Below are 11939 nucleotides of genomic sequence, written 5' to 3'. Positions count from 1 at the left end.
TAGAGCTAAAATGTCTCAAAATAAATAAATAAATAAATAAAAATTTAAAAAAATACAAAACACATGGAAAGAAAGGAAAAATCTTGGATCGGCCCATGGCTGAGTGGTTAAGGGAGCCAACTCCCATGTGGCCAACCAAAGTTTGAATCCCAGCCCCACTGCTCTGAAAAACACACCAGCTGCATCTGTGTGTGTGTGCTAGGAGGTAATTCCTCCCCCTCTCTCTGCCCCTCTTTCTGGCAAGTGCACATGCCCTCTGGTAATAAAAAGAAAAAAGAGAGAGAGAGAAAAAAAAAGAAATCCTAAGACATTCAGTTTGCTGAACTGAGGAAGTGCTGTAGAAGCTGAGGGTGCACCCTTCAGCATTTCAGCACTTCTCTGACATATGCCTCAGAAGGCATTTCAGCTTTTTGGAAGAGAGTAAAAAGGTCAAGACAGTAGTTAACAGACTCCTAGGTAAGGCATCGCTGTCCATGAAGAAGCATATGATATGATAGTTTACATGAATGTAGCAGAGTCTCAAACTCTCAAAGACAGACTCACCTTACAAACTGATCTCTTCCACCCACTGCAAACTGGTGGGTATTGGCAGGGTTCACATAGATCGTATACAGTCCAACCTTCTTCTCTTTCTCTTTTGTCACCACCAGTTTCCTGTAGGAGTAGAAAAATATAAAAGTTATATTCTCCAAAAGATACAGATGGCCAGGGAAAGTGAAAGCCAAGAGCGCAATACAGACATGGCTAATAAACCTAACAGGTTCTCATTTGGAAAGAAAGAAGCACTCTGTTTTTTCTTTGTTTTGAACACTGGAATAAGAAAAAGCACATAGATTTACTATATGCTACTTTTGGGAATGGACAAAAAAACCACATAGTGAAGTCATTTTCTAGTGTTGTTCAAGAAGTAGAAGGTAAAGGTGTAAGGATGTCTTGCTCCTGAGGAAGCCATAGTTCAGGTGGAGTCCACACGATAGCCACCAACCATACTACCCATACCTTCAAACCTTTATTTATAAATAAATCTTTCCAATCACCTGGGAACAAGGAGAGGGTAGAGAAAGAGTCACATCTATAGTGAGTTGAAAAAGATCTTTTTTTTGGGGGGGGGGAGGTTTTTGCTATAGGGCGTATGCACTCACCAGACAGAGACAGAGAGACAGAAAGGGAGACATCACCCCCCCCCAGGGGGATGGCCATGCCACAATCCCTTCTCCTCCACTCTCCTCTCGGGATCTTGGGCACACACGCACATGTGCCCAGCGTGAGTTTAAGCCACTGGGTCCGGGACTCGAACCGCGGTCGACTACATGGGAGTCCAGTGACACAGCCATTACACTAACTACTGGTCCCGTGAGTTGAAAAAAATCTTACGGGTTAAATTGACCTCTCAGATTCCAGAAAGACATCACTTAAATCTCAGCTTTAAAATTCCAGGTGCGTGTGCGTGCGTGCCCAAGATCCCGAGAGGAAAATGGAGGAGAAGGGACTGTGGCATGGCCATCCCCCTTGGGGGATGATTTCTCGCTTTCTGTCTCTCTGTCTCTCTTTGTCTCTCTGGCAAGCACACACACCCTACAGCAAAAACCTCTCTTAAAAAAAAAAATGTGCCCTAACAGGCCAGCCGGTGGCATGGTGATTAAGGTAGCTGGATCCCTCGTGGCCAATTGGACAGTTCATGTCTCAGACCTAGTGGCTTGAAAAACACACCAGGCGCATGTGCAGGCATGCCCAAAATCCCACAAGGAGACTGGAGAAGGGATTGTGGGGTATGGCCATCCCCACTTAGGGGGTGATTTCTCACTTTCTTTCTGGCAAGCACAACCTCCTATAGCAAAAAAGTAAAAAAATAAAAAAATAAACAAAACACACATACACAAAACCTGACAATCCATAGTTTGTTAGCACAGAGCTGATGCAAAGGAAAGCAGCATTCTTTCCTTATCTGAAGTAAATTAGAAGGAGGATCTTATGTAGAGAGCTGATGGGAGCCTGAAAAAGCATTTCTAAATGACTCTGGTCACATAAAATAGGTAATCCTTGGGAGAGCACAGAACCCTGAGGGAACCCCAGAAATCTTCAGCTCCTTCTCACTAAACAGCTATAATTTGTCCCAGATGTAAAGTGGCACTATGAATATTCTTCCCAGTCAAATATGATGTCATGAAGATTAATAACTTTACAGGTAAGGAAAAATGCAAAGAAACTATAGGAAGGGCTGGCTTTAGCTTTTATTTTTAATTCTGATGCTACGGAAACATCATTCTGATGTTATTCATTTACTCATTTCTAATGTTATTTACTTCCCCTAGTGACATTCATTTTCAGTGATCTTTATACTCCCCTTTGAAGATACAAACTGCAAAAACTTTAATGCTAAAATAACTTAAACGTATATTAAATATAACCACAATGATGAGTTTCTTTGTAAAGAAATGATTTTAGCAACTCTGCATGATCAAAATCACTCCGGCCTAGAACTGCTTGAGGCAAAGTAGGGAGATTTTAAACTAATCAAAAAGAAGAGTATAGAGATCACTTAAATGAATGTTGCTAGGGGAAGAAAATCCACACACACCTCAGAAACACACAATGGAAAATATGTCAAAAGACATAACAGTTTCAGGAACAAAACCAGCCAAGAAGCGCTAGCTCTAACCTTGGGTTTCAGACAGGGAAAGGGATTAGGAACCGATGCTGCTTCTTTATACTCAAACTTCTCATGCCCTCAGCAATGTGAATTTTCAGAGAGACAGTCAAACATGAAAGTTACCACATGAAAGAAATAAAGAAACTAAAGGACAGATTATAAGGTACTGGCTTCACTATTACGTAACCCTGACAGAGTTCAATCCTTCTATGCCTCAATTTAGTCCCCTAAAACAAACAATTCTGACTCCCACATGGCTGACTGTGGTTCAAGTCATGGACCTGGCGGCTTGCTTTCTCACTTTCTCTATGTCCCTCTCTGGTCAAATTAAAATAAGTAAATAAATAAATAAGTCTTTAAAAATAATAATAATAATCTGTCACAGTCATTTGCTCAACTCATTACTTGAACCAGATTCTCAATTCCTTCTGCGTAATGGACGATCCCCTCTAACCCTTACCCATAAAGCCTTAAGATCTCATTCTGCTTTGTACCTCTCTGGCACAGCAGATCACACTCATCATTTCCTGGATCTTTATCCTTCCCTTTCCTTGTGGAAGACTTGATAATGCCCCATTGTCATCACAGAACCACAGAAATTTAGATGCTGCTGGAAATAACAAGCATCATTCTGTTGATGAGATTAAATGATTTTCTCAAAGCTAGATAACTAGAGCTAGTAATAGAAACAGAGCCCTTGTCACTCAGGTTGTTCCCTTTCCAGTATAAACCTACCAACTCCCAATCTTCACCCTCAGGAAGATTAAATAACCAGAATATCCTTTCCCCATGCCAATATTTCCATCATCTAATCAGTTGTTGAAATTCTCCCACTTTGCACACTTTTTCTAGATATATCTAGTCTAATAATAATCAGCCTTCACATTATAGCCACTAGTTTATATTTTACTTGTATCTTATGTAAATCATTGAGATTTCTTTATCCAATATTGGTACTGACCTATAAGATTTGTTATAATAATTTATATGACTGAGACTGTAACAAATAACTAGGTATCTGTCATCAAGGTAGCAGTTAAATAAACTGTGGTACACCAAATGTTATGGCATATATGCCATGGTTAACAATGAGGCAGGTTTTTGGGGCCAGCAGGTGGCTTAGTGGTTAAGGTGTTGGACTCCCACATGGCTGACTGAGGGTTGAGTCCTTGACCTGGCGGCTTACTTTCTCACTTTCCTGTTCTCTCTCTGGTCAAATTTAAAAAAACAAAAACAAAAACGAACACATAAATAAAATTAAATAATTAATTCTTTAAAAAAATGAGACAGGGGACCAGTAGTTGGCATAATGGCTATGTCACTTAACGCCCATGTAGTCAATTGCAGTTTGAGCCCCGGACCCAATGGCTTAAACTCATGCCGGGCGCGTGTGCATGCATGCCCAAGATCCTGAGAGGAGAATGGAGGAGAAGGGATTGCAGCATGGCCATCCCCCCGGGGAGGGTATTTCTCACTTTCTGTCTTTCTGGAGACTGCATGTGCTCTATAACAAAAACCTCTCCAAAAAAAAAAAAAAAAAAAAAACTAATGAGGCAGGTATTTATGGTTTCATGTACAAAGGCATCTGGAACACATTATAATATGAAAAAAACAAATTGTAGAAAACATTTCTACACTTTCCCACTTATAGGAAAAGTGTATATGTACATACATAGGTACATAAACATGTACAAGAGACTGGAAACGTGTTTGAAATGATAACGATAGTTAACAATAGTTAGAAAAATTGGGTGGAGGGCCCAACAGGGCATGTACATTTTGTCCATATACTTTACTATTCGAATCTCTTAAACAAGGTATTTATTATAAAAACAATAAAAATGAAAAAAGGAGGGTCAGCTGTATAGCCTAGTGGTTAAGAGAGCCAGATCCCACATAGCCAACCACAGTTCCAATCCTGGTTTGATGGCTTGAAAAACATGCCAGGTGCATGTGTGGATGTGCCCCAAATTTCAATAGGATGGAGAAATGAAGAGGGAATTGTGGTGAGACCACATACAACTGGGAGGGGAGGGTGCTTTCTGCCTCTTTTTCTCAGGCACATGGCCTGTAGCCATTAATAAAAAAAGAAGGAAAGAAACAAAATAATTGTAACATTGGGTTGTTGAAAAGTCATGACATATTTTTCTATGTTTTCCATGCAAAAATGCATCTTGACTTTTCTGATGAACCAACATTAACTACCCCTTAATCAGTTCCAGCCATGATGTCAGACACTGTGCCGAGGCACCAAATACATGTATCAATAATCTTCACAGAGACCTTTGGAAAGAGAAGGAGAAAGGCAGATGTTATACCCATAGTAAGGCTGAGATACTGAGGTTCAGAAGATTATATAGATTGTAACTATTTTTTTAAAGAATTATTTAATTTTATTTGCTATTACTATTATTATTTTAACTTGACTAGAAGAGAGAGAAAGGGAAAGTGAGAAAGCAAGTCACCAGGTCCAGGACTCACACCACGGTCAGTCACGTGGGAGTCCAGCACCTTAACCATCACGCCACCTGCCGGCCCCTAGGCTGTAACTATTCATAGTAGTGCCTGAATTACATATGCTTGGATCCAAACAAGAGATTATTCTCTCTATATCGCACAGCTAAAAAAAAAAAGAGTATAATTTACCCATAGGTCTCAAATTAATGCACAAGTGAGCTGTGATGTGACAGAAATTACTGACTCTAACAATATTGTTGTTCAAAATATACCATTTAATTGTTTGCATGTTTCTATATGTAACTAAATTAAAAACCCACAGGATCATGTCTGCAAGCTAGTTTGTAGAGTAATGTGCTTCTTGTGGGTTGACAAGATGACACCCAAGGTAATGGAGAGCAGATCAAGTTATTAAAGTCTGCACAGTGTACAATAACTGGACCTTGTTTGAGAAACGAAGGTAGAACACAGAACACTGCACTGAGACATTGACAGAGGAAGTAAGGAAGTCTGTTAATTATTCTACCCCTTATCTTACTCACAAAGATGGGCCAGATAGTTGAGCATTACCAGGCCATATGAATTATTTTCAAGACCAAGGGAAAAAGGTATGTATTGCAGGACTGGCCCCATAGCCTAGTGGTTAAGGGAGTCAGATTCCACGTGGCCGATTCTGCTTCAAATCCCAGTCCTGGTGGACTAAAAAACATGCTGGGAATGTGTGTGTGTGTTTGCCTAAGTGTGTGCCCAAAATCCCCCACAGGGTGGAGAAATGGAGAAGGGATTGGTAGATGTTCACACTCCATTGAGGGGTGCTTTCTCCCTTCCCTTCTCTATTCCTCTCTGGCAAACACACATGCCCTCTGGCAGTTAAAAACAAAGGAAAAGATATATACTGATACACTTACGAAGCTGGCCGGTCTTGTCTCAGGTCAATGGTAAAGACAACTGCGTCTTCACCTGCAGATAGGAACGTACACGGAGAGTCTGGTTCCAGAGCCAGCTGAAGGAGAAAAAGGAAAAGAAAGGTTTCTAAAGATTAGAAGTGGAGAATCTTAAGTTCATTCTTTTACCTTTATTTAGAAAGGGCTGCATTTAAAATGTCCCAGCAAGAAAAATGTCTACTTTCTTGCTATAAAATCCTTCGAAAGACTTTCACAACAAAAAAGGTAAAATATCAGGAACCAGCAGTTAGCGTAATGGCTATGTCACTGGACTCCCACGAAGTCGACTGCGGTTCGCGTCCCGGACCCGGTGGCTTAAAACTCACACTGGGCATGTGTGCGTGCGTGCCCAAGATCCCGAGCGGAGAATGGAGGAGAAGGGATTGCGGCATGACCATCCCCCCGGGGGGTGATTTCTCGCTTTCTGTCTCTATGTCTCTCTCTGTCTGTCTGGTGAGTGCACACACTCTATAGTGAAAATCTCTCCAAAAAAGGTAAAATATCTTATTCTGTGTGAGTTATTTATAATTTGTTTATATACAAGTAAATAATTTGTTTATATACAAGTAAAAAAAAAAAAAAAGGTGATCTCCTATTTTAACCAAGTTCCTAAGGGATCTAAACAGAGATACTAAAGGAATCATCAGGCATTAGTGTTCATCCTCAAATGAAATCAATTCCTCAAGTGAAAAGAAAACAGCCTAAGTTTCATTCTCTATATCTTAGTTCTGAAAGTTAGTTTTCCTTTTAGATTTTTACCCCCATGTTGTGTGTTCACCAGAGAGAGACAGAGAAAGACAGAGAGAGAAGGAAAGTGAGAAATCACCTCCTGAGGGGATGGTCACATCACAATCCCTTCTCTATTCTTCTCTCAAGACTTTGAGTACACACATACATGTACCAAGCATGATTCTCAGGCTGCTGGCTCCACGACTCAAACCATGGAGTTGGCCATGTAGGCCTTAATCACCATGACACCAGCTGGCTCAAAAGTTATTATTTTTTTTTTGAGAGATTATTTTTTTGTCACAGGGCATGTGCGTTTACCGAAGAAACAGAAAGAATGAGAGACAGAAAGGAAGAAATCACCCCTAGAGGGGATGACCACGCTGTGATCTCTTTTCCATTCTTCTCTTGGGATTTTGGGCCCACGTGCACACATATCTGGTGTGAGTTTCAAGCTGCTGGGTCTGGGACTCAAAACTGTGGTTGGCCACGTGAGAGTCCAGAGCCTCAACCATTATCCCTCCTGCTAGCTCTCAAAAGTTCATTTTCTAGTGAGTTGGAGGTATGGTTAAGAATCAAAGCAGCAGAACCAGCAGATGGCATAAAAGTTATGTCACTGGACTCCCATGCAATCGACTGCAGTTCGAATCTCGGCCCCAGTGGCTTAAAACTCATGCCGGGTGTGTGCCCCCAAGATCCCAAGAGGAGAACAGAGGAGAAGGGACTGCGGTGTAGACATCCCCCCTGAGGGGTGATTTCTCTCTTTATGTCTCTCTGTCTTCGTCTTTCTGGCGAACGCACATGCCCTATAGCAAAAACCTCTCCAAACAAAAAGAAAGAAAAAGAAAAGAATCAAAGTAGCAGGTAATATTCACATTTCCTGAACCATCAGGGCTGAAAAACGATACTCTAGGACCACCTACATATTTGCTTAGGATCTGTAGGTGAGCATCACCCTCTTTCCAGGGCATGGAAGAACACAAAGCCTGCACTGGGACTGGGCGGCTCTCAGCTCCTCACAGGCTACCACCATGACTAGTTGGCCTGTGGTTCTCAGCTCTGAATAAGACTTCCAGAAACAGTGTCGTGTATGAGAGTTGTGAGGACAGTTGGAACTCTCACACATAAGGAACGACTAGCACCTTGGAGTTGTTAGAATGGTCTAAAAACAGAATAAACGCAAGAGGTTTGTTTGGAAGGCATAGGAGACCTTAAAGATTTCCAAACCAACCACAGCTCAGCTTAGGGCTAGGTCTAACCAACTGAATGCTATTACAAGTGCATGACCTAGGACTCTCTCAAATACAAGGGGCTTACAAAAAGCTCATGGAAAATGCGTATTATTATCAATTTATTTTATTGGTTTTTGTTATATAGTACATGCGCTCACCAGAAAGACAGAGAGACAGAGAGACAGAAAGTGAGAAATCACCCCCCAGGGGATGGCCACGCTGCAATCCCTTCTCCTCCATTCTCCCCTCGGGATCTTGGGCACGCATGCGTATGTGCCCGGTGTGAGTTTGAGCCGCCGGGTCCAGAACTCGAACCATGATCGACTACATGGGAGTCCAGCGACATAGCCATTACGATGCCAACTGCTGGTTCTGGAAAATAAGCATAATTAACTGTGCTGATTTAAATGTTTTGGGTACTATAATAACCGGTGCATTAACTGAATTCTTTCACAGACTTTTTAAAGTACCTTGTACTTGCTTTCAAAGCAGTTTCAGGTAGCTGTTCTCACTCCCTTCTTTTTTTAAAAAAAAGAACTATTTTATTTTATTTATTATCATTATTATTGTATTTGTTAATATGACCAGAGAGACAGAGAGAGAGGGGGAGAATAAGAAAGCAAGCCACCAGGTCCAGGACTTAAAATGTGGTCGGCCATGGGGAGTCAAGCACCCAACCACCACGCCACCTGCTGGCCCCTCACTCCCTTCTTAACTGCAAATCTTAGGACTAAAAGAAGTGAGGCAGGTAATCACAATGTAGGGGACACAATGGAGAAAGATAAGGGAGGGCCTTGGCTGAGACCTACAGAGACTCCAGACTGCACAAACTTGGGCAAGGGCTGACTTACCTTGTGAGAGGCGCCCTTGTGCTGGGCCACACGCTTTGTGTTCTTGCAGCACTGTGTGGCAGACAGCTCTGCTACCCGAACCTGCCCATCCCGGGCACACATGGCCAGGGTGGAATCACCACTGTTTGGAAGAAACTTGGCCTGGAATGTTAAAAATGCAAAAAGGGACACACAAAAGAAATTGAAGAGGTGAATTTGAGAGAAAAGAAAAACGTGTTGATCCCAATTCACTCCCTTGTCTTGATGACAGCTGGAAACCAAGCTTTTCTACTGTACAGCTGGCCAAGCCCAATTTCTCCCAAGAATTAAAAGAATAGGAAACAGAAAACTTGCTCTGATGTAAGAGAAAGAGCATTTGGAAAGTTTAACTGGCAAAGAATAAGTATTCAGGTGATTTAGGACTGTACCCTAGTAAGGGAGAAAAGCTGAACAAAGAAAACTCTATCTTGATTCGGGAAGGAAATATAAACTTGCAAAAAAGGAAAATGGAAACTAGAGGGAGTGCTGGGAGAGGAAAGAGAACATACCTAGGGATAAATGGCTAGTACCAGTGTGGTAGATGGGACTCTCCACAGGGGCCAGTCCTATAGTTCAGTGGTTAAGTGCAGTCCTTGGAAAGCCAGATCCTAAATGGCTAACCACAGTTCAAATCCCAGCTTTGGCAGCTTGAAAAACACACCACGGACCAGCTCTTGGCCTCATGGTTAAGGTGGCTGGATCCCCTATGAAGGACCACACAGTGTGAATCCCAAACCCGGTGGCTTGAGACAAACCAGGCGCATATGTGTGCATGCCCAAAAACCGAAAAGGAGGAAGAAATGGAAAAGGGAGTGTGATGACCTTTCTCCATCGTGGAGTGCTTTCTCACTCCCCCTCCCTCAGACCTGTCCCTCTTTGGTGAATGCACATGCTCTCTGGCAAAAAACAAACTAACTAACTAAAACACCAGGAGTATGCATAAAGGAAAAAGGATTGCGGTATGACAATGCCCCATCGGGGGCTGTGCTCTCTCGCTTTCTCTGTTAATTGCACATGCCTTCTGGTAATTAAAAAAAAAAAAAAATCTCAGGGAGCAGTAGATGGCATAATGGTTATGTCACTGGACTCCCACATAGTCAACCACGGTTTGAGTCCTGGACTCGGTGGCTTAAAGCTCATGTCAGGCATGTGTGAGTGTGTGTCTAAGATCCTGAAAGGGAATAGAGGAGAAGGGATTATGGTGTGGTCAACCTCCTTGGAGGGTGATTTCTCGCTTTCTGTGTCTCTGTCTCTCTGGCAAGTACATGCACTCTGTAGCAAAAATCTCTTAAAAGTAAATAAACCTCCATGAAATATTAATAGTATTAGCTAAATATCTAATATTTATGGAACATCAGCCACTGTTCTAACTGCTTAGCTCTATTCTTATGTAACCCTCATAACTCTATGGATTATTAGTCCCATTTTATAATAGAAACTATTTATTGAGACAAGTTAAATAACTTGCTCATACATACATTTCCATAGCTAGTAAGTGGAAGGGCCAGGATCTGAACCCAAGCAATTTGGTTCAAGAGCTTGCGCTTATACTACACTGCCTCCTATCAGTTCACATTTAATACCTTTACTGATGAGTTCCAAGCACTCTACCTTTAATGAGGCTTCCAAATGTCCTTTAAGTTTAAGGAAACAAAAGTTGTCACGGGTCTATCAGTGTATAAGAGATCTTCAAAAGCCATGCAAATGTACATTACAAAAAATATATATATATATGATGTACAGATTTCAAAATTTCGTACCAAAATAAACATGTAGCTTAATATTTTTTCCAAGAACTTATTACTTATTGTCAGAAGGTATGTGAGCTTGCATGAGAGAGAGAGAAAACAGAAAGAATCCCACAGTGGGAAGGGTCATGTCACAATCCTTTTCCCTCCATTCCTCATTCCTGTCGGGATTTTAAACATACACACACACATGCCCGGCCTGTTTTTCAAGTCACCAGGGCTGAGATTCAACTGGGCTGGGATCCAAACTGAAGTAAGCCATGCAGGATCCAGCTCCTTTTAATTGTTGCACTATAGGGCAGGCCCTTCCAAACTTTCTGAGGTCCCCTCATATGTACATCATTATGGGAGCCGAAAGGGCCACGTCCTGATGTCTAACTCCTACTACAAGTCATTACCAGCTCCCACTCCAAATAGCAGCACAGCTTTGTCTAATTCATGCCTGATTCTCCCGGTTGAGATCATGCTCCCTTGCCTCACCTGGAAGACATTACTTTTGTGGCCACTCTCAAAGTCCAATACTGGCTGCCGCCGCACCCAGTCCCATACCACCACCTTCAGGTCATCGCTGCCACTGGCCAGCCAGGTGCCGCGCTGGTTAAAGTGCAGGGTATTGACACAACCAGTATGGCCCTCAAGTCCATGCTGTAGCCGGAAACGCTGTACAAAGACTCTTGCCCCACAGGCCTCATATACAAAGCGGGCACTTGAACCTAGCTCCCGTTCTCGAAGGGCAGGGAGGGCTTGCCAGCGAGGTCGGGGTAGGGCTGATGTCTCTGAGGACACCCAATCCTCCAGGGCCCGCTCATCATCTGATGAGTCCTGGTCACGGTTGGCCCGCTTGCGCTGTGCACGGCGCCAAGGCTGATCTTCATCTTCTTCGTCGTCCTCCTCTTCCTCAGAGTGATCACGGACTCGATTCTCTTCATTGATGGAGTAATGGCCAGTGTCCTCCATGCTGTCAGAGTCCTTATCTTCACCTGAGCTCTCTGTGTCTGTGCCTCGACTTTCTGTGCTGGTGCGATTGGGGCCACCATCATCCCCAGTCAAGCTCAAACTCAGGTCTGAGGCCTCTACTTCAATGCCTGAGGATGTCTCCCGCCCCTCCTCAGCGCCAGACATCTCCTCTGGACTGCTAGACAGACTTCCTGCATGTTAATAAGGACCGGGTAGGAGAGGAGGAGAAATAAGGAAACAGAACAGTCATTAGAAGGATATCCCATCTTGGCCCAAGAAAGCATCACATCAAAAGCCAAGAAATGAACTCTGACAAAGTGTTTTCATTACATATATCTATAAAGAGTACCACCTTC

At 42.6% G+C, this 11939-nt stretch overlaps 1 protein-coding gene across 2 annotated transcripts in view; it reads right to left on the bottom strand.

Annotated features, from left to right (window-relative positions):
* The window catches only part of DCAF8 (DDB1 and CUL4 associated factor 8), a 47213-nt gene that overhangs the window by 11555 nt on the left and 23719 nt on the right, over positions 1-11939 (bottom strand). For both annotated transcript variants that reach the window (XM_027768437.1, XM_027768436.1), the window contains 4 exons: positions 11107-11774; positions 8861-9001; positions 6016-6110; positions 544-654 (listed from right to left, as the gene is read on the bottom strand). In XM_027768437.1, coding sequence (XP_027624238.1) covers positions 544-654; positions 6016-6110; positions 8861-9001; positions 11107-11774 — 1015 coding nt within the window. The remainder of the gene's footprint in view (positions 1-543; positions 655-6015; positions 6111-8860; positions 9002-11106; positions 11775-11939) is intronic.

This window comes from Tupaia chinensis, unplaced genomic scaffold (genome assembly GCF_000334495.1).
Source record: "Tupaia chinensis unplaced genomic scaffold, TupChi_1.0 Scaffold146187_1, whole genome shotgun sequence".
NCBI lineage: Eukaryota > Metazoa > Chordata > Mammalia > Scandentia > Tupaiidae > Tupaia > Tupaia belangeri.
This window is presented reverse-complemented; position numbering and strand designations above follow the sequence as displayed.